The sequence below is a fragment of the Podarcis muralis genome, chromosome 2 (assembly GCF_964188315.1).
Source record: "Podarcis muralis chromosome 2, rPodMur119.hap1.1, whole genome shotgun sequence".
In the NCBI taxonomy this organism is placed as follows: Eukaryota; Metazoa; Chordata; class Lepidosauria; order Squamata; family Lacertidae; genus Podarcis; species Podarcis muralis.
The window spans coordinates 111,991,390-112,015,450 of record NC_135656.1 but is presented as its reverse complement, the minus strand read 5'-3'; the positions used below and the strand labels follow the sequence as shown (position 1 = coordinate 112,015,450).

At 46.8% G+C, this 24,061-nt stretch overlaps 1 protein-coding gene across 1 annotated transcript in view; it reads right to left on the bottom strand.

The window, feature by feature from the left end:
* The window catches only part of LOC114592057 (von Willebrand factor A domain-containing protein 7-like), a 29,261-nt gene extending 6,627 nt beyond the window's left edge, over positions 1–22,634 (bottom strand). The window contains exons 1-15 of the mRNA XM_028719891.2: positions 22,382–22,634; positions 20,410–20,532; positions 18,765–18,944; positions 17,211–17,286; positions 16,883–16,974; positions 14,913–15,077; positions 13,831–14,040; positions 12,412–12,550; positions 11,425–11,561; positions 10,410–10,688; positions 8,468–8,683; positions 5,521–5,693; positions 4,348–4,462; positions 3,224–3,428; positions 213–294 (exon numbers count right to left, since the gene is read on the bottom strand). Of these exons, the coding sequence (XP_028575724.2) occupies positions 213–294; positions 3,224–3,428; positions 4,348–4,462; positions 5,521–5,693; positions 8,468–8,683; positions 10,410–10,688; positions 11,425–11,561; positions 12,412–12,550; positions 13,831–14,040; positions 14,913–15,077; positions 16,883–16,974; positions 17,211–17,286; positions 18,765–18,944; positions 20,410–20,532; positions 22,382–22,634 (2,445 nt within the window). The remainder of the gene's footprint in view (positions 1–212; positions 295–3,223; positions 3,429–4,347; positions 4,463–5,520; positions 5,694–8,467; positions 8,684–10,409; positions 10,689–11,424; positions 11,562–12,411; positions 12,551–13,830; positions 14,041–14,912; positions 15,078–16,882; positions 16,975–17,210; positions 17,287–18,764; positions 18,945–20,409; positions 20,533–22,381) is intronic.
* Positions 22,635–24,061: the final 1,427 nt, after the last annotated feature.

The following is a 24,061-nucleotide window of genomic DNA, read 5'->3' as shown; positions in this document are numbered from 1 at the left end:
TTAATTATGCAAATTACGTAAGCTACATAATTTCACCGCAACAGACTGAGAGACAAATAACATAATTTGGGGCAGTGGAAGATGAATTGCAGTGGGGGGACGGGACAGCAGGGCAGAAAAGAAAATCATCCATTTTTACATGCTTAGGCAGCAGGCAATTCTTCACTGACTATCACATATTAGTGAATAATCAACGTGGAGTGAGAACTCACCGTATCATTTTCAGAAATGACAGTGATGGGCAGTCTCAGGTAGTTTTGAGTTGCTGAGCTTTTAGCTGTGAACGTTGCAGTGCTGAAAGAACATTAGGTAATGATGAACAGAGTGCATGGGGGGGGGTAAGGAGTGGCGCTGTGGGTTAAACCACAGAGCCTAGGACTTGCCGATCAGAAAGTCGGCGGTTCGAATCCCCGCGACGGGGTGAGCTCCTGTTGCTTGGTCCCTGCTCCTGCCAACCTAGCAGTTCGAAAGCACGTCAAAGTGCAAGTAGATAAATAGGTACCACTCCGGCGGGAAGGTAAACAGCATTTCCGTGCGCTGCTCTGGTTCGCCAGAAGCGGCTTCGTCATGCTGGCCCCATGACCCGGAAGCTGTAAGCCGGCTCCCTCAGCCAATAAAGCGAGATGAACGCTGCAACCCCAGAGTCGGTCATGACTGGACCTAATGGCCAGGGGTCCCTTTACCTTTACCTTAAGGAGTGTAGATGAGAAGGGGTAGTTCAGCATAGCTATCAACAACCTGGCAACCTCCAGGTATTTTGGACTATAACTCTCCATGCTGGCTGTGGCGAATGGAGGTTGCAGCCATAAACATCTGGAGGGCCTTTCCTTGCCAAGGGAATCCATAAGTCTTGGCACCAGCTCCCCCCCCCCCCCTTAGCCAGGTAAGAGCCATTGCTCATCAGCAGAGCATTCACTCTGCATGGGCGAAACCCTGGCATCTCCTGGCAGGGCTGGGAATATTTCCTGCCTGAAACCCAGGAGAGCCACCGTGGGTCAGGGCAGCCAGTATTGACCTGGACTGGCCATTGGCCTGACGCTGTGTGAGGCAGCTTCCTATGGCCCTAAAGTGCATCGAGGGAAAAGCTGTGTCTCAGCAATAGAGCAGTTGCTTTGCATTCAGAAGGTCCCAGGCTCAATCATCTTCAGGTTGGGCTGGAAAAGAAAGCCTGGAGAGCTGCTGCCAGCCAGTGTAGAAATACTGAGCTGGATGGACTGATGGTCTGATTAGGGATACAGCAACCTGTAACCTGTTTGTGCCCATCTGGCAGGGAATATCTGAAGGGGACAAGATTGAAGAAGAATGGTGGCAGGGCCGGATTTAGGTTTGACGAGGCCCTAAGCTACTGAAGGTAATGGGACCCTTTCTATGTCCAGCTGTCCTTTGTCAACAACAAATTGTCACTGTTGTTTTGTGTTCAATATATGCTATATGGTAATTTATGGACCTAACAGGTATCTCAAGCCATTTGCACATGTTGCCATGCAACCGGTCCATGCAGAATGTAGGCACCCTATATATAGAAATGAGCAAACCAGTAATATTTTAGGGAGCAGGCCAGCAGGTGGGGCCCATTCCTTACATCATAGGAGCCTACACAACACAAAACAAAACAGTGTTGCTGTATGTAGGTTTTATTTTATTTGTTTTTTATCTTATATTTTGTAAATGTACCTCCAGTTTTTTTTCTTTAATTTTTTTGGGGAGCCCCCAAGAGAGTGGGGCCCTAAGCTATAGCTTGTTTAGCTTGTTTAGTGGATGCTTGCGTTGCAAACGTGATCCGTGCGGGATGCACGTTCGCAACCTGCAGCATTCGCAACCTGCAGTGGCGTGTCTGTGCACACGCGGGTTGCAATTCGGCGCTTTTGCGCATGTGCAAAGCACGATTTAGAGCTTCTGCGCATGTGCGACTGCCGAAACCCGGAAGTAACCCTTTCCTGAAGCATCTGTAACCCGAGGTATGACTGGACGTAAATCCGGCACTGAATGGTGGCGATCCACCCCCCTCTCCTGAAGCTTCCAGAGAAGAGGAAGGCAGTACAGTGGAACCTTGGTTCTCGAACTTAATCCATTCCGGGAGTCCGTTCGACTCCCGAAACCGTTCAAAAACCAAGGCGCGGCTTCCGATTGGCTGCAGGAGCTTCCTGCACTCAAGTGGAAGCCGCGCCGGACATTCGACCTCTGAAAAACGTTCGCAAACCAGAACACTTACTTCTGGGTTTGTGGCATTTGGGAGCCGATTTGTTCGAGAACCAAGGTAGCCCCGTATTGAATTACAGCAGTGGTTTGAGGAAGATCACAGCTCAGAGACAGGCAAACAGAAGCATAGCTGTCAACTTTTCCCTTTTCTTGCAAGGAATCCTATTCGGAATAAGGGAATTTCCCTTAAAAAAAGGGAAATGTTGACAGCTATGAACAGAAGAGTTGGGAGGTGTTGGGAGAAGGGGGGGGGGGAGAGACAGAGACAGAGCAGCCAGCTGACAAGTTATCACTGGGGAGTGTTTCTGACCCCGCTTCTCCCAGATCATGGCGTTCATTGAGAGTGCAAGAGCAAAGGAGTCACAGTCAATTAGCCCCTGTCAGTCACCGTAAGGGGAAGTGCTGTTGCTAGGAAGGAAGTGGGGAGGAATTCGGAGCAACGCCATTATCTGGAGGCAGACTGCATTCCTTTGTCTCTCGCTGTGATCACTGAATAAACTCATTTGTAAGGACTCTTCCTTGTTTTTCTCTGCTTCTTGCTGCTACCGGGGGGAGGGATAGAATTCCCTGAAGACTGACACCATCAAAGTTGGTCCGTCTTGAGCAGGGGTCAGCAAACTTTTTCAGCAGGGGGCCGGTCCACTGTCCCTCAGACCTTGTAGGGGGCCGGAATATATATATATATATATATATATATATATATATATATATATATATATATATATATATATATATATTTTGGGGAAATGAACGAATTCCTATGCCCCACAAATAACCCAGAGATGCATTTTAAATAAAAGGACACATTCTACTCATGTAAAAACACGCTGATTCCTGGGACGTCCGTGCGCCGGATTTAGAAGGCGATTGGGCTGGATCTGGCAACCCGGGCCTTAGTTTGCCTACCCATGGTCTTCAGACTACTGCTTCCTGCCCACAGACCTCCCAAATGTTGGCACCTCATCCATGGTCCCACTTCAACCTGCCTCTCCTGTTCCAGACCGTTACAGCAATGCTGTCCTACCTGGAAGTAAAGCTGCTGTTCTTCAAAAGCGCCGTGAAGGTTGCCCTGAGGACGACGCTCTCTCCTGAATTTAGGAAACTTTCCGTCGGTGTAAAGCTCTCCAGGAAACCAAAGTCGTCCCAGACTTTAAAGGAGAAGGCGGCAGCTGTCCCTTCGTTCACCACCATGACAGAGACCTCCAGGCTTTCGCCAGGTGCCATTGTGCCTGGGTAGATAGGAGAACATGGGTAGGTACTGGCAGCTGGGCCTCGGCCCAGTATACTAGAAGGAGTGTCTCCAACCCCATCGTTCAGCCTGGGAGGACGCATTGGTTGTCAAACCATTCTGTAGCTATGTGGGGGGGGGGGAATAGGGGGCACCTAGCAACTCTCAGCACCCGGAAGGAGAGTCTCCACCCCCATCGTTCTGCCCGGACACTGAGGTCCAGCTCCGAGAGCCTTCTGGCGGTTCCCTTCCTGCGAGAAGTGAGGTCGTAGGGAACCAGGCAGAGGGTCTTCTTGGTAGTGGCGCCCACCCTGTGGAACGCCCTCCCTCCAGATGTCAAGGAAATAAACAACCACCAGATTTTTAGAAGACATCTGAAGGCAGCCCTGTTTAGGGAAGTTTTTAATGTTTGAAGTTTTATCGTGTTTTTCATATTCTGTGGGGGCTGCCCAGAGTGGCTGGGTGGATTTCTGCCTGGACGCTGAGGTCCAGCTCTGAGGGCCTTCTGGCGGTTCCCTCCCTGCAAGAAGTGAGGTCACAGGGAACCAGGCAGAGGGCCTTCTCGGTAGTGGCGCCCACCCTGTGGAACGCCCTTCCATCAGAAGCCAAGGAAATAAACAACTATCTGACTTTTAGAAGACATCTGAAGACAGCCCTGTTCAGGGAAGTTTTTAATGTGTGACATTTTAATCTTTGTTGGAAGATTTTTAATCTTTGTTGGAAGCCGCCCAGAGTGGCTGGGGAAACCCAGCCCGATGAGCGGGGTACAAATAATAAATTTGTATTCTTATTATTCTTATTATTATCATCATCACCACCACCATCATCATCTCACCGTTGGAGGTGGCTGCTACTGGTCATGAGAGCTAATGCTTTGCCTCCATTGTTGGAGGCAGTCTGCCTTTGAATACCATACTCACTGTTTTGGTCCGGCACAGGTAGAATCTGCACGGACTCTGTGCTGATGGGGTAGCTGCTGACTCGCGAAAAGGGCAGATTCTCTGGAGACAGGCCTTCCACACTCAGCAGCGTGGTCTAGAAGGTAGAGGAGAGAGAATTATTGTTAAAGATATTTTAAAGCAGGGCAGGAGAACCTGTGGCCCTCCAGAAGTCATTGGACTACAGCTCCCCTCATACCCGACCATTTCTTTTCCTAGTAGTATCATATATATTGGACGCAGGTGGTGCTGTGGTCTAAACCACAGAGCCTCTTGGGCTTGCCAATCAGAAGGTCGGCGGTTCGAATCCCCGCAACGGGGTGAGCTCCTGTTGTTCTGTCCCAGCTCCTGCCAACCTAGCAGTTCGAAAGCACGTCAAAGTGCAAGTAGATAAATAGGTACCACTCTGGCGGGAAGGTAAACGGCGTTTCTGTGCGCTGCTCTGGTTTGCCAGAAGCGGCTTAGTGATGCTGGCCACATGACTGGGAAAAATTGTCTGCGGACAAACACTGGCTCCCTCAGCCAGTAAAGCGAGATGAACGTCACAACCCCAGAGTCGTTCATGACTGGACATAACGGTCAGGGGTCCCTTTACCTTTTTATCATATATATGTATGTATGTGTATAGGACCCCTGAATGGTTAAGTCCAGTCAAAGGCGACTATGAGGTTGAGGTGCTCATCTTGCTTTCAGGCTAAGGGAGCCGGCCTTAGTCTACAGACAGCTTTCTGGGTCATGTGACTAGCAGGACTAAACCGCTACTGAGACACTGTGACGGAAACTAGAGCGCATGGAAATGCTGTTTACCTTCCTGCCGCAGCGGTACCTATTTATCTACTTGCACTGGTGTGCTTTCGAACTGCTAGGTTGGCAGGAGCTGGGACAGAGCAACAGGAGTTCACCCCGTCGCGGGAATTTGAACCTCCAACCTTCTGATCGGCAAGCCCAAGAGGCTCAGTGGTTTAGACCACAGCGCCACCCGTGTCCTGACATTTGTCTCCGGGTTAGTCCGGGAAGGTCTTGGTAGTAGCATAGTAGGAGTACTGGAAAGCTGCATTTGGTTCTGCACCTGAGGTCCTGCCCTTGCCCAATGGTAGAGCCGGCCCTGCAACTGGCACCAGTCTTTAGCAAATGACACGAGGAAAGGGTACTTACCGGAGTGTGCAAGAAAACAGGGGCAATAGCCAGGACATTGCCAAGGGCATCAGAGGTCTGGTTCAAAGTGATGGAGTCTAGGGGGTTCCCCAATCCAGAAATAGGGACCAGGCGCTGGACCTGGGCACCTTTAGCCCCACCCACCAGCCTCAGCGAGACAGTATAGTTGGAGCCTGGAACAAAGATACAGGAATTCAGAAGAACATCCTTGGAAATCCCCACCTATCACTTCAGTATCTCCACTGAGCTCATCCATTTTTTTGAATGAATATTTATTAGCATTTTCAAAAAGAACAAAACATATAACAACAAACATAAAAATAAACAGAAAATATATATACAAAAATCCCAAACTTAAAAAAAGAACAATTAAAAACACCTGATAGGTTCAGATACTTATTTTCTTTTAACCTATTTCTCAGACCTCCTCACACCTCCCCTTCTTGTATTCTAATTTAAATTATTGGTTCAGCAAATCCTTAGTTTACTTAAAATGGAGAAGTTTTAACTTAATTCAATTTATTCTGACATATTATTATTTAACTTTTCTTCTTTCCTCCATTTCCTCAATTTGTATTTACAAACCTTATTTTCATTTAATTTAGACCATTTTAAAAGATGTTTTAACTTAATCAAATTTACACATCATTTTCCTAAAGTCGACCAAAAGTTTCCCTTCCACGTCTTTCCCCATTTCCATGCCAATAGCAAAGCAAAGTAAAGGTAAAATAAACTATATTTATATACCCTTTGGATTCCCAAACTCCACCCACCCTTTTCCCGGTTTCAGTCCCCAACAAAAGTCCATCAGTCCCAATACACACCACTGAGCTCATCCAGACCAAGGGTCACTGGGAGATATTTGGACTATATGGAACTTGCCAAACTGACTGGGAGACTCCGAGACCAGAGAGAAGAGATGGTGGAAGAAGATTGGAAGAAGTTTAAAGAATATTTGAAAAAACATGTTAATATTAAAATCTTAGAATAGCTTTGGAAGTGGACATAGGCTGTAGGGTTAGAAGGAGAAGAGAATAGTATTATTTGTCAGCAATAAAACGTGAAGATTTTTATGGTAAAAAATGGTTAAAAATTATGATATATGAAACTGCTAAAGATGAGGTAAAATGAAAACCAGATAGGGGGGACTTGGGGAAGCTCACCTAACAATGTTCAGAAAAAATAAGGATAAGACAAGAATTTGTTTGCATTGTTTGTTTTTCTGTTTGTATTGTTTATTTTTGTTATAAAATGAATTTTTTTTTCCAGGGGGGGAAAGTATCACTGGGAGATAGCACCTCCCACGGGTGCTCTAGGAAGAACACCATGGCAAAAGGAGACACCAACCTGCCCCCCAACCCCATCCCTTTAAGCCTGCAAACAGGGAACCTGCATAACTGGGGGAGAGGGGATGAGCAGGTTAAACTACAGCTCAGTGTAATGCAGATGAACACCCAAAAATGAGTGCATGGGACATGGCAAACATGCTGCAAATGACAGGTGTGGGAGTGTCCTTAACAGGCATGCCAGCTGCCCCCCCTCCCCGAAGTTCTTAAGGACGGGGCTGGGCCCCCTCAATATCGAGCAGTAAAGTTGTGCATACTTAGGGTTGCCATATTATTTCTTCTTTTTTTCTAAATAATTTTTATTAACAGGCCAATCACATCACATTATCCATATCACATTAATTCCAAATTATACAGCCAGATTTTAAATTTTGTTGAGGGTACCCATACAGCAAGCTCCGCACGAGTCCCAAACAGGCATCACTTATCTTCCTGCTTTAATTAGTCAGTTCTATCCAGTTTAATCCAGATAGTTCTTTGTTACTTCCTTTCTCTTCTTGTTGTTATCTTATATTCCTTTCTTTGCGATCTCTGATGATTTTCACAAGCAGATCATAAACTGGTATCTCTGTGTGGGTTTTGTACTCTTCCAAAAATCATATCGGTCAGGGACGGACTCTGTTCAACGCTTCCATAAACAAAACTAATCTCCGGTCTGTCCTTTATTTTTCTCAGGCTTACCAAATAAATTAGGGTTGCCATATTATTTCAACTTTGGGCCAATGTTGTTGAGCTTGTTTTGCAAAATCTCCCCCCCCCCCAAAAAATGAAGTTTTTGACGAAAATCGGGGGGGGGGGGGATTAAACACTTTAGACATGGGTTGCCATTGGAGTTGCCACATTATTGCCATATTCCAAAAGGTGAAAATCCAGACACAAAAGTTGTTGAGCTTTCGTTGGCCAAAGTTGTTGAGTTTTTGAGCTATTTTTAATGAAAACCACCAGAAACTACACTATTGATCTGAGCTGCCATACGTCCGGATTTCCCTGGACGTTTCAGCAATTTCCACCCGGACGCTGTTTACGAGGGCTGAATCCTGGACGTACGGCAGCCCTACGCATGCTACATTGGCATATTGCGTGACGTCGGCCCCCCTTAAGAGTGGAGGAAGCCAGAGCCTCTGGCCCTTACTATCTGTACAACTCTTTAGGTGCTTTGTAAGCCTTAAACAGGGATGCGGGTGGCGCTGTGGGTTAAATCACAGAGCCTAGGACTTGCCGATCAGAAGGTTGGCGGTTCGAATCCCCGCGACGGGGTGAGCTCCCGTTGCTCGGTCCCTGCTCCTGCCAACCTAGCAGTTCGAAAGCACCTCAAAGTGCAAGTAGATAAATAGATACCGCTCCGGCAGGAAGGTAAACGGTGTTTCCGTGCGCTGCTCTGGTTTGCCAGAAGCGGCTTAGTCATGCTGGCCACATGACCCGGAAGCTGTACGCCGGCTTCCTTGGCCAATAAATGTGAGATGAGTGCCACAACCCCAGAGTTGGCCATGACTGGACAAAGGGTAAAGGGTCAGGGGTCCCTTTACCCTTTTTAAGCCTTAAACAGCAACATCGGATACCCCTGCCCTCAGTATGGCTGCTTCAAATCCCCCCAAACTTACCTTTCACAGGTTTTCCCTGGACCGGAAGCACATACTCTTTCTGCTTCTGCATAATCTGGTAGGATATGTCTAGCAAGCTCTTGCCTCCGATTTCCACCTCGTAGGAGCCACTGGGAGAGACAGTCACGGTCCACATGCCCCGCTCAGGGATGGGGGACACCTTCACAATCTTGTGGCTGGCTGTGTTGATCACTGTGTGAGTGGATGGCGAGACACCTGCCACAGGATGACACAAAGACAGACAAGGTTGCAGGAGGGGCAGAGCAGGGGGGGGGGGAATGTCAAATGACAAATGCAGTCCTCCTTGTCTGCCCCTCTCCACGGTCAATAACCTCTCTTCTGGCCACACTCTTTACTGCCCCTGCTTCACACCCTCAATAAATGCAAGTTCTCCAAGCCCTGTTGAAGACTATGTACCGTATTTTTCACTCTATAAGACGCACCAGACCACAAGATGCACCTAGTTTTTGGAGGAGGAAAACAAGAAAAAAAATATTCTGAATCTCAGAAGCCAGAACAGCAAGAGGGATCACTGCGCAGTGAAAGCAGCAATCCTTCTTGCTGTTCTGGCTTCTGGGATAGCTGCGCAGCCTGCATTCGCTCCATAAGACGCACACACATTTCCCCTTACTTTTTAGGAGGCAAAAAGTGAGTCTTATAGAGCAAAAAATACGGTATATTTGACTGGGAAGTATGCACATTCTCCATGAGGGCTGGTGAATGTGCACCACAGCTGGTTGTTATGCTCAACATACCTTCCCCTTAACATACATTTGTTGTATTATGCTTTGGGGGGGTCCCCCCATGAAATCGGGAAAATATTAATTAGTTAATAATAAAATAATAAAAATTAACTGATTAATAATAAAGAAAACCCTGCAGCAAACAAACGTGAGTTCTTTAAAAAATAAATACAGTGTTATGTTCTCCTCCTCTCTCTCCTTTCTTTCTTTTTTTAACAAAATGATAATAATTTTTTTCTTTTTTTTTTAAAAAAAGATATTTATTAAAATTTTCAAAAAAATCCAGAAAAAAGAAAAATGACAAAAGAAAATTAGAAACACTCAACATTTACAATCCTTATTTTCAATAATCTAGGTTATTGAAATAGGTTATTATTATTTTTCAGGTTTCCCTTAAATCCAAAGAGCCAGTTTGATTTAAAGATCCCAGTATGATTCAGGTGGCTAGAGTGGCTAGAGCAGGAACCTCCAAACTCGGCCCTCCAGGTGTTTTGGGACTACAACTCCCATCATCCCTAACTAACAGGACCAGTGGTCAGGGATGGTGGGAATGGTAGTCCCAAAACACCTAGGCGGGCAGAGTTTGGGGATTCCTGGGCTAGAGTGTCAGACTTGCACAGGAGGCACCCAGGTTCAAATTCCCTATTGTGCACCTAGGTATTCCCTTTTTTGATGTCCAGGGCAAGCGTCACAGGTTGTTGCTGGGGGCTGGAGCAGCTGATGTCTGGTGGGACCACCGCCAGCCCCCAGAGTGGCTGGGGTAAATCCAGTCAGATGGGCGGGGTGTAAATAATAAAATTATTATTATGGAATAAGACGTCCCCTATTTTCATGTTGGAGGATATGCCTTCCTTGAGTACCCACCCCTCTTGCTTAAATGTTCTTGAACTCTGATCATGCCCCTCATTTTCCTGGGTGGTTGATAGAGATGTAGGCCTGTGAATGTGTGTAGAAGCTCTCTTAACTGCACAAAGGTAACATTTACTGCCAATGCTCTCCTCTCGCTTTGCCTGTCGCTGACGTGGAGTCCCTGGACGGTAGCCCAAAAGCCCAAAACACAGCCCTCAGGCCAAAAAGTGTTCACCATTATTTGTGTAGAGGATGAGATGGCAAACCACACAAGACTCTCCACAATTTTCATTCCCCCCACCATACTTTAGCAGGAAAGCTCTCTGCTTCATTCTGTGAACAAGCTGTACCTGAAGGTTGCCTCACAGTAATGGTGAAATCCAAAGAGTGCAAGCTCTTGACAGAGACTGTGATTTCTGTGAGGGTCTCATCCACAGGGAAGGAGCACTGAGACCCATCCAATTGCTTATGGGCCACCGTAACCGGGGCGGCATTCAGAGACAGCTCCATGATGCCCAAGACCTGGTCGAGTTCGCCTTTGGTGGTCATCACATAGAAGCCTCCGGAATAAGCAGCTAGTTCTTCATAGATGTTAGCATAGCTTCTCCCAGAAGCCTCTTCGGCAGCACCTGTGGAGAGAAAGGATGGGTTTTTGTCTCAAAACCTGGCCTCCTCCTCTTCTGTGTTCACAGGAGGAAAGGCAAACCACAGTGGGTGTTTTGGCAGCAGTTGCTTATAAGGTTCGCCTGTCTAATGCCAGTGTACTGGAAGAAGCAAAGATCACCAGTGTAGAAGCAATGATTCTTCAACATCAACTTCGCTGGACTGGTCATGTTGTGCAGATGCTTGATGATCGTGTTCCAAAGCAACTACTCTATTCCGAACTTAAAAATGGAAAGTGTAATGCTGGTGGTCAACAAAAGAGGTTTAAAGATTCTCTTGAGGCAAATCTTAAAAATTGTAGTATAAACACCGAAAACTGGGAAACACTGGCCTGTGAGCGCTCCAATTGAAGAACAGTCTTTACCAAAGGTGTCATGGGCTTCGAAGACACTCAAACTCAGGACGAGAAATGCGCTAAGAGGAAGGCACGTTTGGCAAACCCTCACTGTGATCAACTCCCACCTGGAAACCACTGTGGATCCAGAATTGGCCTCCACAGTCACTTATGGACTCATTGTTAAAACTGTGTTTATGGAAGACCATCATACTTGGCTACAAATGATCACCAGAGAAGAATTATATTGGCATAAGTCGGGAGGTGGGCCTGCTGACTTCTCAAGGATCCCACCTTTCTGTTTGTGGAACGCTCTCCCACCAATGAAAACGCCCTCTTTCTCATTGCTTGCCAAGAGCTATACATACTTCTGCGTTTCCGGTTAGAGCAATACCCTGTGAGATAACAATTCACTTCAGACCCGGATGAATCAAGTAGGACCTGGACTTCATCTTTCAGGTGCTCATCGTTGGCTCCAGCATCAGTAAAGGTGTAGATCTTGGACCTTTGTGCAAGGAAGAGAACAAATCAGGAAGCTAACTAGAGTTTTCCATTTTGACCGAACCGATGGTTAAGGCCTTCTGAAGAAGTCAGGATATCAAACCCTAGTTCAGAGTAGGTGTAATACCAAGGCATGTTCCAAAGCGAATAGAGAGAGCGGTTTTTCTACCCGTCGGAGGAGTCCCACCCTGATACCAGAACAAGAGGCCATCAAACAAAGCTGAACGTTGGGACATGAAGGACTTCTTCATGCTGTGCATAGCTAAACCATGGAATTCTCTACAACAAAGAGGTAGTGTTCAAAGGAGATTAGAGAAATTCCTGAGGCTATTGGAGGCTGATAGCAGTGATTCAGGATCAGAGGAAGGGCTAATGCGCCCATGTCTTGTGTCTGGACTTCCCATAGTCCAGCAGTGAGATGCTGGGCTAGATCAGCCTCTGGTCTGATCCAGTGGACCTCTTCTTATGTTCTAGAGGTTAATGGGAAATTAACTGGTCCATTTTCTGGTTCACATAAAGGGGTTGTGCGCATGTTCAGGAGGCTCCTTCCTACCGCAGCTTATTTAACGGAGGTATGATTGTTGGAACATGGCCACTCAATACATACATGGGCACCATTGTTGTTGGGGGCAGGTGGGGGGAGGACTGGAGTTTTGAAGGCTTAACTGGTGGTGGTGGGGATTTGAAAGAATAGAGGTGACCACAAGGAGATGACCTGGGAAGAAGTTCCAGGTCGCAAGGGAGAATGAGTGGAGTGACTTCTAGGTACTCAAGCAAAGGTACTAGGAATGGAGGAATGAAGGTAACGGGAATATTTATGTTAGGAATAAGGCGGGAAAGGCCAGGTCTATTACCTTGGCAAGCTGTGTTCCAAAGCCAACTTCAGGCCACTCAAAGACATCTCTGGGCAGTCACCGCCACCCGTAGGTCTAAGGTTAGAGATCAAGGTCTTAAGCTCATCCACATCCTGAGTCACTTGGACTGGGCCAACATCTGCAGGGATAGATATGAGAGGGAATGAGTATCTGCAATGGAGAGCTGGCAGGCAGAGACATACCTTAAGCTGGGTCACGTAGGGTATGTCATTTTTTTTGGGTGAAAATTACTTTCGGCAAATTTCTTCAGCGAGGAGTCTTAAAATACGGGTTTTTTGGGTGTGTGTGTGTGTGAGAAGAATTCAAACCTGATATTATTTTTGTGATTAGTCAATGTTTAGCTTGGTCAATTTACCGTATTTTTTGCTCTATAGGACACACTTTTTCCCCTCCAAAAATTAAGGGGAAATGTGTGTGCGTCCTATGGAGCGAATGCAGGCTCCTTGGCTTCAGCGATAGCAACGCGAAGCCTCCGAAGCGCAAAGGGAGCACTCCCTCTGCGCTCCGGAGGCTTCACGTTGCTTTCGCTGAAGCCTGGAGAGCGAGAGGGATCGGTGCGCACCGACCCCTCTCACTCTCCAGGCTTCAGGGATAGCTGCCTGAAGCCTCCGGAGTGCAGTGGGAGGTCCCGCTGTGCTTCGGAGGCTTTGGGTTCTTTTTGCTGAAGCCAGGAGAGCAAGACTCTCCTGGCTTCAGCAGAGAGGGAGAGCTGCGCAGCGCCCCTTCAGCCAAACAGGAGGAGAAATGGAAGGGGCTCCGTTTCTCCTGCCGCTTCGCTGAAGGGGCGCTGAGCAGAGAGGGGGAGAATTTTTTTTTTCTTGTTCTCCCCCTCTAAAACAAGGTGCGTCCTATAGAGCGAAAAATATGGTACGTCTAGTGAAGAAGGACATAAAATGCTTTGGGGAAACCACAGAATTCTAATGTTGCCTTCTGAAAATGTCAGGTAATGCTACGTAACAACAAACAACAAACAATATAAATACATAATATATAACTGCAAGTACTTGGCAGTCATTTTTAACTATTCCTATGCAATTTTACACTTATTTTACATACCAAGCAGAACAGAATTATGGGGATGACCATTATGTGTGCAACTAAGGCATGCGTGACCATTTATGGTCCTGGAATGGGGCAGGGAGGGGGCAGAATGGGGTGGGGTGGGCTTACGCTGCAGCGACATGCATGATGACCCAGAACGTAACCCCCACACAAATGGGGGAGTTGCCTGTATATTAATTTAGCCAAAATATCATTTGAAGTCACTTAACAAAAGAACAGGTGAGCAGCAATGTTATTTGGATTCTCCGAAAAAAAGCAGAGTGAAGAAAGGCAGGCAATTTCAGACTAAGCAGACTTGGCGTGGGAAGAACCAGCTCTGCCTTTTTGCCCTCTCACCTGGATCATTGAAAGGCACAAGAATGTAGTTAAAGGGTTTATCCGGGGAGCTGGAAAATTCCTGGAGGAGGTTGACGCTGGTGGTTATGACATGGTGGATATCCTCCGACATGCTGCCAGTCGTGTCTATTACAAAGGTGAGTGAATAGCCTTCCAAGTTGAAAAACCTCTTAAAGGTATCACTGCCCACCTGGTCCAGCAGGCCGTACCCTGAAAAACAACAACAATGGAGTAAAAACAGGTTATGCTTATCCACTCTTCCTTAGGACCTCCCTATTTTCATTGGACAATACCTTGTCTCAGACTGGCATGGTGGATGGTGACATGGTCTTTATGGGCAAAAGAACAAAACTGACAGGTCCAGGGTGAGGAATCGGTCCATGGGCCTATTTGTTTGTTTATCTACAGTGGTGCCCCGCAAGACAAATGCCTCGCAAGACGAAAAACTCGCTAGACGAAAGGGTTTTCCATTTTTTGAGTCGTTCCGCAAGACGAATTTCCCAATGGGCTTGCTTCGCAAGACGAAACGTCTTGCGAGTTCTTGCGAGTTTGTTTCCTTTTTCTTAAAGCCGCTAAGCCGTTAAGAGCCGCTAAGCCGCTAAGCCGCTAATAGCCGCTAAGCCGCTAATAGCCGCTAAGCCGTTAAGCCGTTAATAGCCGTGCTTCGCAAGACGAAAAAACCACAAGACGAAGAGACTCGCAGAACGGATTAATTTCGTCTTGCGAGGCACCACTGTATTTCCCACCCTTCACTGTAAGGTCTCAGGGCAAGTCAATACAGTTTAAAACGCTACGCGAAGAAACAGTTTAAAACAATTACAGGAACAAGGTGGTGTCTAATGATCCATGTCTATATCATGTGTCACAAGTGTGCCTTCAGAGCACAACAAACACCATACGATGAAGGTGTGTGATGCACCTCTGTGGGGAAGGGAGTCCCATAATTTAGTGACAGCCACAGCCCAAACAAATCACAAGAGCTAAAACCACCACAAGGGTTGCAACTATATCAAGGTCATAAAAGGCCTGGAAGAAGAAAAAGGTATTATTTATCCCTGTGCTGAAAGGTCAATGAACCATACCATCTCCTACAAAGAAGTCCCTTGTGGCTTGTATGGCCAGTTCAGCTGCTCGTTGATGCAACTGATAGTGCGGGGAGAGCCGGGGGTCAGTTGTCTCCTTGTTGATCCCCCCCGTGGTAGGGAACATTTCGGCTGGGTCATTTCTTCCGCCATGTCCACATTTGCCTGCAGAAAGAATATAGGAAAGAGAATGGAGGAGGCATAAGTGAGAGCCAGTGTGGTGTAGCGGTGAAGAGCAGTAGATTCGTAATCTGGTGAACCGGCTTCGCTTCCCCGCTCCTCCACATGCAGCTGCTGGGTGACCTTGGGCCAGTCACACTTCCCTGAAGTCTCCCAGCCCCACTCACCTCACAGAGTGTTTGTTGTGGGGGAGGAAGGGAAAGGAGAATGTTAGCCGCTTTGAGACTCCTTAAAGGGAGTGAAAGGCGGGATATCAAATCCAAACTCTTCTTCTTCATAAGAGCCAGTGCAGCGTAATAGTTAGAGTGTTGGACTGGGACCTGGGAGAGCAGGGTTCGGATCCTTACTCAGTCATGAAGCCCACTGGGTGACCTTGGACCAGCCACTGTCTCTCAGCCTAGTCTACCTCACAGGGTTGCTGTGAGAATGAAATGGGGAGGAGGAGAACCAGATACGCTATCGTGAGATCCTTGTAAAATAAAGGTGATATATAAATGTAAAGAAGGAGGAGGAGGAGGAGGAGAAGAAGAAGAAGGAGAAGAAGGAGAAGAATTGCTAGGCTGGATCATTTAAGTTAACAGATTGAGGTTGAATCCTGACAAGACAGAAGTACTGTTTTTGGGGGACAGGAGATGGGCGGGTGTGGAGGACTCCCTGGTCCTGAATGGGGTAACTGTGCCCCTGAAGGACCAGGTGCGCAGCCTGGGAGTCATTTTGGACTCACAGCTGTCCATGGAGGCGCAGGTCAATTCTGTGTCCAGGGCAGCTGTTTATCAGCTCCATCTGGTACGTAGGCTGAGACCCTACCTGCCCGCAGACTGTCTCGCCAGAGTGGTGCATGCTCTAGTTATCTATCACTTGGACTACTGCAATGCGCTCTATGTGGGGCTACCTTTGAAGGTGATCTGGAAACTACAACTAATCCAGAATGCGGCAGCTAGACTGGTGACTGGGAGCGGCCGCCGAGACCATATAACACCGGTCTTGAAAGACCTACACTGGCTCCCAGTATGTTTCTGAGCACAATTCAAAGTGTTGGTGCTGACCTTTAAAGCCCTAAATGGCCTCGGCCCAGTATAACTGAAGGAGCATCTCCACCCCCATCGTTCAGCCTGGACACTGAGGTCCAGTTCCGAGGGTCTTCTGGCGGTTTCCTCGCTGCGAGAAGCCAAGTTACAGGGAACCAGGCAGAGGGCCTTCTCGGTAGTGGCACCCGCCCTGTGGAACGCCCTCCCATCAGATGTAAAAGAGAAAAATAACTACCAAACTTTTAGACATCTGAAGACAGCCCTGTTTAGGGAAGCTTTTAATGTTTAATAGGTTATTGTATTTTAGTGTCTTGTTGGAAGCCACCGAGAGTGGCTGGGGAAACCCAGCCAGATGGGCGGGGTATAAATAATAAATTATTATTATTATTATTATTATTATTATTATTATTAGTTAGGGAAACACAGTAGTGAGGGTCATCAGCTTCAGTTATGGGAACGAGGTGGACATTTTAGTCTTCACATCAGTGGTGGGGAATCTGTGGCTCTCCAGAGGTTGTTGCTGGACACAAGCCTTGACCACTGGCCATGCTGACTGGGCGGCAAGCAAACTCCTTTAGCCAGGGAGCCACCACCGAGAAGTCCTTGTCTCTTAGTCAGCATGTAGGAGGTAGGTGCAGACATGCAATGAACTCAGAAGTTGCCTTTCTCGTGTCTACCTATCCTCCATGCATTTTTCAATGGCATGAAAAGAAAACGAAAATGCCCAACAACTGGCAGGAAAGCGACAATCGCTGGTCTTACCTTTTGGTTTGCGCCTGCATGATGCTGACAACTTGTACCCGCTTGTGAGCAGGTCGTTCACTAGGATGTTTCCATCGCACACAAGCTGGTTGCTGTTAAACAGAGAACGTGGAAGTTGGTAAATGCACTGCTTAGAAATAAATTTACCATTTGAAGGGTGCTCCCCACTTACACAATTTTCACTTATGTGTGAGGGAGACTCTGAGGTGTTACGGAGCAACACAAATCAGTGGCACTCCTCTGTTGTTTACTGCCTGCACGGTCACAATAGAACAAGCAGCCGTTTCTCCCTCTCAACCATCACCCATGGGTGCCCATGGGTTCCTACCTTTCATCTTTGCTGCAGTCGCGACAGGTTTCCTTAGAAGCGGGAGCAACAGGGAAAGCAGGACTGGCAGGGTTTACTGTAGGGCAAACATAAGGGGAGAGAAAAAAATCCTATTTTAGTCTGTGTACAGACCATACGGGGACGTGGGTGGCGCTGTGGATTAAACCACAGAGCCTAGGGCTTGCCGATCAGAAGGTCGGCGCTTCGAATCCCCGCGACGGGGTGAGCTCCCGTTGCTCGGTCCTTGCTCCTGCCCACCTAGCAGTTCGAAAGCACGTCAAAGTGCAAGTATATAAATAGGTACCACTCTGGCGGGAAGGTAAACGGCGTTTCCGTGCACTGCTCTGGTTCGCCAGAAGCGGCTTAGGTATGCTGGCCACATGACCCGGAAGCTGAACGCTGGCGCCCTCAGCCAATAAAGCGAGATGAGCGCTGTTATGTACTGAAGTTCTCACCCTGGGCCAGCAGGGGGATACTGTAGATAGTTATGCAAATAAGGGATCGAAAGTGACGTTCAGTGATTGGATAGTTTTAGAAAATTGTTACAGTTACGTTGTACTGGAGCTCTATATCGGCCACGACTGGCTCTATCGGCCACGACTGGACCTTTACCTTTACATACCATACATTCAAAGCACATGCGTGTCTCCCTCCCAAAATGAATATTGGGAACTGTAGTTTGCCAAGGGCGCTGGGAGTTGTAGCTCTGTGGTGAGTAAACTACAGTTCTCATGATTCTTTGGAGAGGGGGAATGTGCTTTAAATATATGGCGGGTACACAGCTTTAGACTCCGTTGAATTCCATGTAAACCTGACAATCGGCAGCTCGGGCAGGTTTATGATGATTCTGTATGGTGATCTGAGAGCATGAGTGGAAAAAAGGGATGTCGGTTTTAAAAACCAGGTAGATAAAAAATAATAATGCAAAAGGTGCTTTGGATCAGTCTTGCAAATTCCCACTGAAACTCTTGAATGTATTTGCCTAGTTTTGCATATGATCAAGCTCACTCATCTGGTCAGGGACCAATAAAGTCATGAAAGAATGCAAAAAATGAGGAATTCTACCATAATTGCAATAAATTCTTTGTTTTTAAACAAATGATCTATATATTAAAAAATACGCAATTGGAGATATTTATATTAGGATGTAATGAAACCTCTCAAATGAGTTGTTATTGGATTTCTTATACTGATTATGGATAGCATTTTTTGGGGACCTGGAATGCAAATGGATGAACCATGGCATGCTTCTATATTTCTTTGAAGTAATACAGTCGTACCTTGGATGTTGAGCGCCTTGGTATGCATACGTTTCGGCTCCCAAACGATCGAAACCCGAAGTGAGTGTTCCAGTTTTTGAACGCTTTGTTGGAAGCCAAATGTCTGATGGGGCTTCTGCAGCTTCCGATTGGCTGCAGGAGCTTTGGTTTCCAAACGTTTTGGAAGTCAAACGGACTTCCGGAACGGCTTCCATTTGGCTTCCAAGGTACCACTGTACTTCTTATGTTTAACTTTGAAAACAAGAGAGAGTTTTCCAGATCCATTTTGACTTACAGAGGTGATCGTAAGGTCCACCTTTCCCCAGCTCAGGCCAGTTGGTGTTACTGTAGAATTGTTGAAGGATGTGCAGAGCTTGTCCAGCACTTTGTCGAGCCGATTCCAAATCGGATGAACTCACGGGTTCCTTTAAGCTACTTAGCATGGAATCCCTCAGGTTTTGCATCTGTGTTATACCTGGGAATAGATAACCCAGGAGAACTTTTTATATCCCTGTTCCTCCTCTGAACTCTGAACTTCTAAACTGGAGAAATGTCAAGTCTCAAGCCTAGCTGGAAGCCATGCACTCTTCCCTGGAACGAATTTCTCTAGGGATTCTCCAGGTATGGTTAGATTCCAGCTCCCATGGCGCTGTGGTCTAAACCACTGAGCCTCTTGGTCTTGCTGATGAGAAGGTTGGCGGTTCGAATCCCAGTGACAGGGTGAGCTCCCGTTGCTCTTTCCCAGCTCCTGCCAACCTAGCAGTTCGAAAGCACACCAGTGCAAGTAGATAAATAGGTACCACTCCGGCGGGAAGGTAAACGGCGTTTCCATGCACCCTGGCTTCCATCACGGTGCCCCGTTGCACCAGAAGCGCTTTAGTCATGCTGGCCACATGACCCAGAAAGGTGTCTGCGGACAAACACTGGCTCTCTTGGCCTGAAGGTGAGATGAGCGCCACAACCCCATAGTTGCATTTGACTGGATTTAAGTGTCCAGGGGTCCTTTACCTTTTTACCTTTTTGTTTTTATGTGTTACAAGCCTCCCAGAGTGGTTGGGGGAACCCAGCCAGATGGGCAGGGTATAAATGATAAAATTCTTGTTGTTGCTGTTACTGGAGATGATAATATCCTGAACATCTGGAGGGCCAGAAGCTTCCTAAAACCAAATCTTCTGTAAGTAGTGGCCTGGTAAATCTGAAGAAGCATCTCCACCTCCATCACTCAACCCGGACACTGAGTGGGCCTTTGCGGTAGTGGCCCCCTCCCTTTGGAACATCCTCCTGTCAGATGTCAAGGAGATAAAGAACTACACAACTTTTAGATGACATCTGAAGGCAGCCCTGTACAGTGGTACCTCGTGTTAAGAACTTAATTCGTTCTGGAGGTCCGTTCTTAACCTGAAACTGTTCTTAACCTGAGGTACCACCTTAGCTAATGGGGCCTCCCGCTGCTGCTGCTGCTGCATTTCTGTTCTCATCCTGAGGTAAAGTTCTTAACCTGAGGTACTATTTCTGGGTTAGCGGAGTCTGTAACCTGAAGCGTCTGTAACGTGAAGCATCTGTAACCCAAGGCCCCACTGTATAGGGAAGTTTTTAATGCTTGATGTTTTACTATGTTTTTCTATATGCTGTAAGCCACCCAGAGTGGCTGGTGAAATCCAGCAGATGGGCAGGGAATAATAATAATAATAATAATAATAATAATAATAATAATAATAATAATAATAATAATATACATATAATATATATCTGTATAAAAATATACAGATAAACTAAGCATGAGCTCTAAAAATATGACTGTTGTAGATAGCATGGCTAATTAAGTACCTTTCACCTGTGCGAGCAAGTAGTTCAGTGTTTCTCTTAAATCAAGAACAATTCCCCACATCCCCCCAAACGCAGCTCCACCCCCTCTCCCCCAAGGCACAGCTCCCACTTACTTGGGGCAATCTTTTCACAGTGGAAGAAGTAGTTACTGTTTTCAGCGTAGTTGACCTCCACTTGATTATTTGCAGAGATGAGTTCCTGTATGGCTTTGACTAATCGATTGGGAGAGACGTCAGCTGTGCGAGAAAAAAAGGGGACAGGTGTCAAAAAAGCTTACCATATTTACCAGTATGTATGCTACTACTGCAGGGATGCGGGTGGCGCTGTGTGTTAAACCACAGAGCCTAGGACTTGCCGATCAGAAGGTTGGCGGTTCGAATCCCCGCGACGGGGTGAGCTCCCGTTGCTCGGTCCCTGCTCCTGCCAACCTAGCAGTTCGAAAGCTCGTCAAAGTGCAAGTAGATAAATAGGTACCGCTCCGGCGGGAAGGTAAACGGTGTTTCCGTGCACTGCACTGGTTTGCCAGAAGCGGCATAGTCACATGACCCGGAAGCTGTACGCCGGCTCCCTCGGCCAATAAAGCGAGATGAGCGCAGCAACCCCAGAGTCGGCCACAACTGGACCTAATGGTCAGGGGTCCCTTTACCCTTTTTATACTACAACTTCAGCCCATGTTTTGTTAGCCCCAAAATGGAAAACGAGCGAGGTCCGAATTGGAGAAGAATGGCAACTTAAGTTGACAGAATAAGCACAACTCTCAGACTTAACATATAGAATAAGAGAACAAGAAGAACATACGTTCAAAGAATATTGGAAAACGTTTATTGAATATATGGGAAATAGTTGTGTACACAGCGGAAAATGCTGGCAGTATGAAGATAAATTCAACAGTGTCAACAAGTTTTGACGGATGCAATAACGGAATACTGAATGGTGTAGTTTTTGTAAAACATGCAGGGATTTATGATATGCAAAACGAACCATGGGAAGAGAAGAAGAGAATCCACTGATATCTTAAGGATTTAAAACGAGTATTTTAAATTGTAAAATGGAAAATTTAATAAACAATTATATATAAAGAAAAAGAAAACGGGGACAGATTGCATGACTGGTTTTCGAACCCTGAAATCCATACAAAAAAATGGAAGTGCTTTTTTAAAACAGCCGCAGCACCGACTTATGCAAAAGTTGGGGTGGGCAAGCTGTGTCCCCTCTAGGCGCTCATGAACCTCAGCCTAATTTCATGTGGGTGGTGAGGAGCTGGGGGGGGGGGGAACAAGTGAAAAGAGACAAGAAGAAAAAGAAGAGTTTGGATTTGATATCCCGCTTTATCACTACCCTAAGGAGTCTCAAAGCGGCTAACATTCTCCTTTCCCTTCCTCCCCCACAACAAACACTCTGTGAGGTGAGTGGGGCTGAGAGACTTCAGAGAAGTGTGACTGGCCCAAGGTCACCCAGCAGCTGCATGTGGAGGAGCAGAGACACGAACCCGGTTCCCCAGATTACGAGACTACCGCTCTTAACCACTGCACCACACTGGCTCTCAAGAAGAGTGACTTGCTCTTCTCGGAAGCAAGAAGAGTTACCGACGATTGAAGAATGGAGGATGACGTTAATGGACTATGCAGAATTAGATAAACTAACAGGAAGGATTCGAAACCGACGAGACCAGAAATTCATGGAAGACTGGAGTAAATTTATGGACTATTTGAAAAGTAATTGTGAAGAACAGGCGACGTTCGTAGGGTTGCAAGAAGTTTTGTGAGGAGTATTATTAGACGTGTTGTAAAAATGGAGAAGGGGGAGGATGATTTGTTAAGAGATGTAAAGGCAATATAAAGTTAAGAAATGCCTAAGAAGTGGTTAAAACGGTGGATCATCAGAGGTGCTGATGGAAGCCTAAAAAGATTGTATAAGTGATAAGTTTTGTGGTACGTTTTATAATTTATATGTTAAAATTAATAAAAAATATTATAAAAAAAGAAAAGAAGTAGTGGAGATATAGAAAAGGAATAGGCTGCGCAGAAGCAATCCTCTGCGAGGGCCGTGAGATCTGGTCTTCACACCCCTGTTTTCCAAGCCTACCTTTGAAAAAGGCCTTGAACAGTTCGGTCGCCGTCAGCGATTTCATGTTTTCCAGCTCTCCTGGGGCCATGGGAGATCTTCCGGGCAGTGGGTTCGTCTCCATGTAATGGGCAACAGCCCGAAGGACCCCTTCTTCTGTGATGTCTGCATCTGTGAAGACTGTCGAATCGATGCCCCCCGATTCGTGGTTGGGGAGGAACCCCCTCACGGTGCCCAGGCAGAGGAGCACAGTGATGCCCACGGGAAGCAGCATGCTTTGCAGCAGGGGCAGGAAAGAGATCCTGTGCCTTCCTCTGCTCTGCCAGTTAAATAGTTGAGCCTGAAGAGGGGAAATCCCCCGCCTGTTCAGTCCATTTCCTCCTACGCGTACAGCAGCCAGGCAAAGGATTCCAGGAAAAACCTCTCTCCCAAACCATTACTGCTTGGCCACAAAGCACTATAAACTCCCAGTTGAAAAGGGGATACTTTACAGATAGCGATGGGCGAATCTGATGGTTTTGGTATCTCTCAGTTTTTCCTTTTCCCCCAGTCTTGAGTTCAGATCTCTGCCTTTCCACATCACTTTGCAAATACGTGTTGTTGTTTTTAAAAAAGTCCTAATAGTCATATCTCAGGTTACAGACGCTTCAGGCTACCTTTCTTTCGGGTGACAGACCCGCTGAAACCCGGAAGTACCAGAAGCATAGCTGTCAACGTTTCCCTTTTTTAAAGGGAAATTCCCTTATTCCGAATAGGATTCCTCGCAAGAAAAGGGAAAAGTTGACAGCTATGACTGGAACAGGTTACTTCCGGGTTTTGGTGGCCACGCATGTGCAGAAGCACTAAATCGCGCTTTGTGCATGTGCAGAAGCGCCAAATCGCAACCCATGCATGCGCAGACGCACCACTGCGGGTTGCGAACGCTGCGGGTTGCGAATGTGCATCCCACACGGATCACATTCGCAACTCAAGCGTCTGCTGTAATAATAATAATGATAATAATAATAAATTTATTATTTATACCCCGCCCATCTGGCTGGGTTTCCCCAGCAGCTCTGGATGGCTCCCGACAGAATATTAAAAACGCAATAAAACATCAAACATTAAAAACTTCCCTAAACGGGGCTGCTTTTAGAGATCTTCTAAAAGTCAGATAGTTGTTTATTTCCTTGACATCTGGTGGGAGGGCGCTCCACAGGGTGGGCGCCACTACCAAGAAGGCCCTCTGCCTGGTTCCCTGTAACTTCACTTCTTGCAGTGAGGGAACCACCAGAAGGCCCTCAGAGCTGGACCTCACTGTCCAGGCTGAATGATGGGGGTGGAGACGCTCCTTCAGGTATACAGGACTGAGGCCATTTAGGGCTTTAAAGGTCAGCACCAACACTTTGAATTGTGCTCGAAAACGTACTGGGAGCCAATGTACCATAGGTCCTTTCAGGAAATTCATGAAAATTTACCTGTGCGTTAGGGAAGCCCGGCCAGATGTGCAGGGTATAAGTAATAAATTATTATTATAAATTATTATTATTCTCTGTATTTCCCCATGTCCCACTGCTTTCCCCTGGAGGAAATTGCTCTTTAGCACTCAAAACTGCAAAAGGCAGTTTGGGTTTTCTCCAGATGAACGTTTGCTTCGAGTTTGCACTCAAGGGCAGGTTTTCCCCTGGAAAGGGATGGGTCAAGTGGGAAACTGCTTGGACC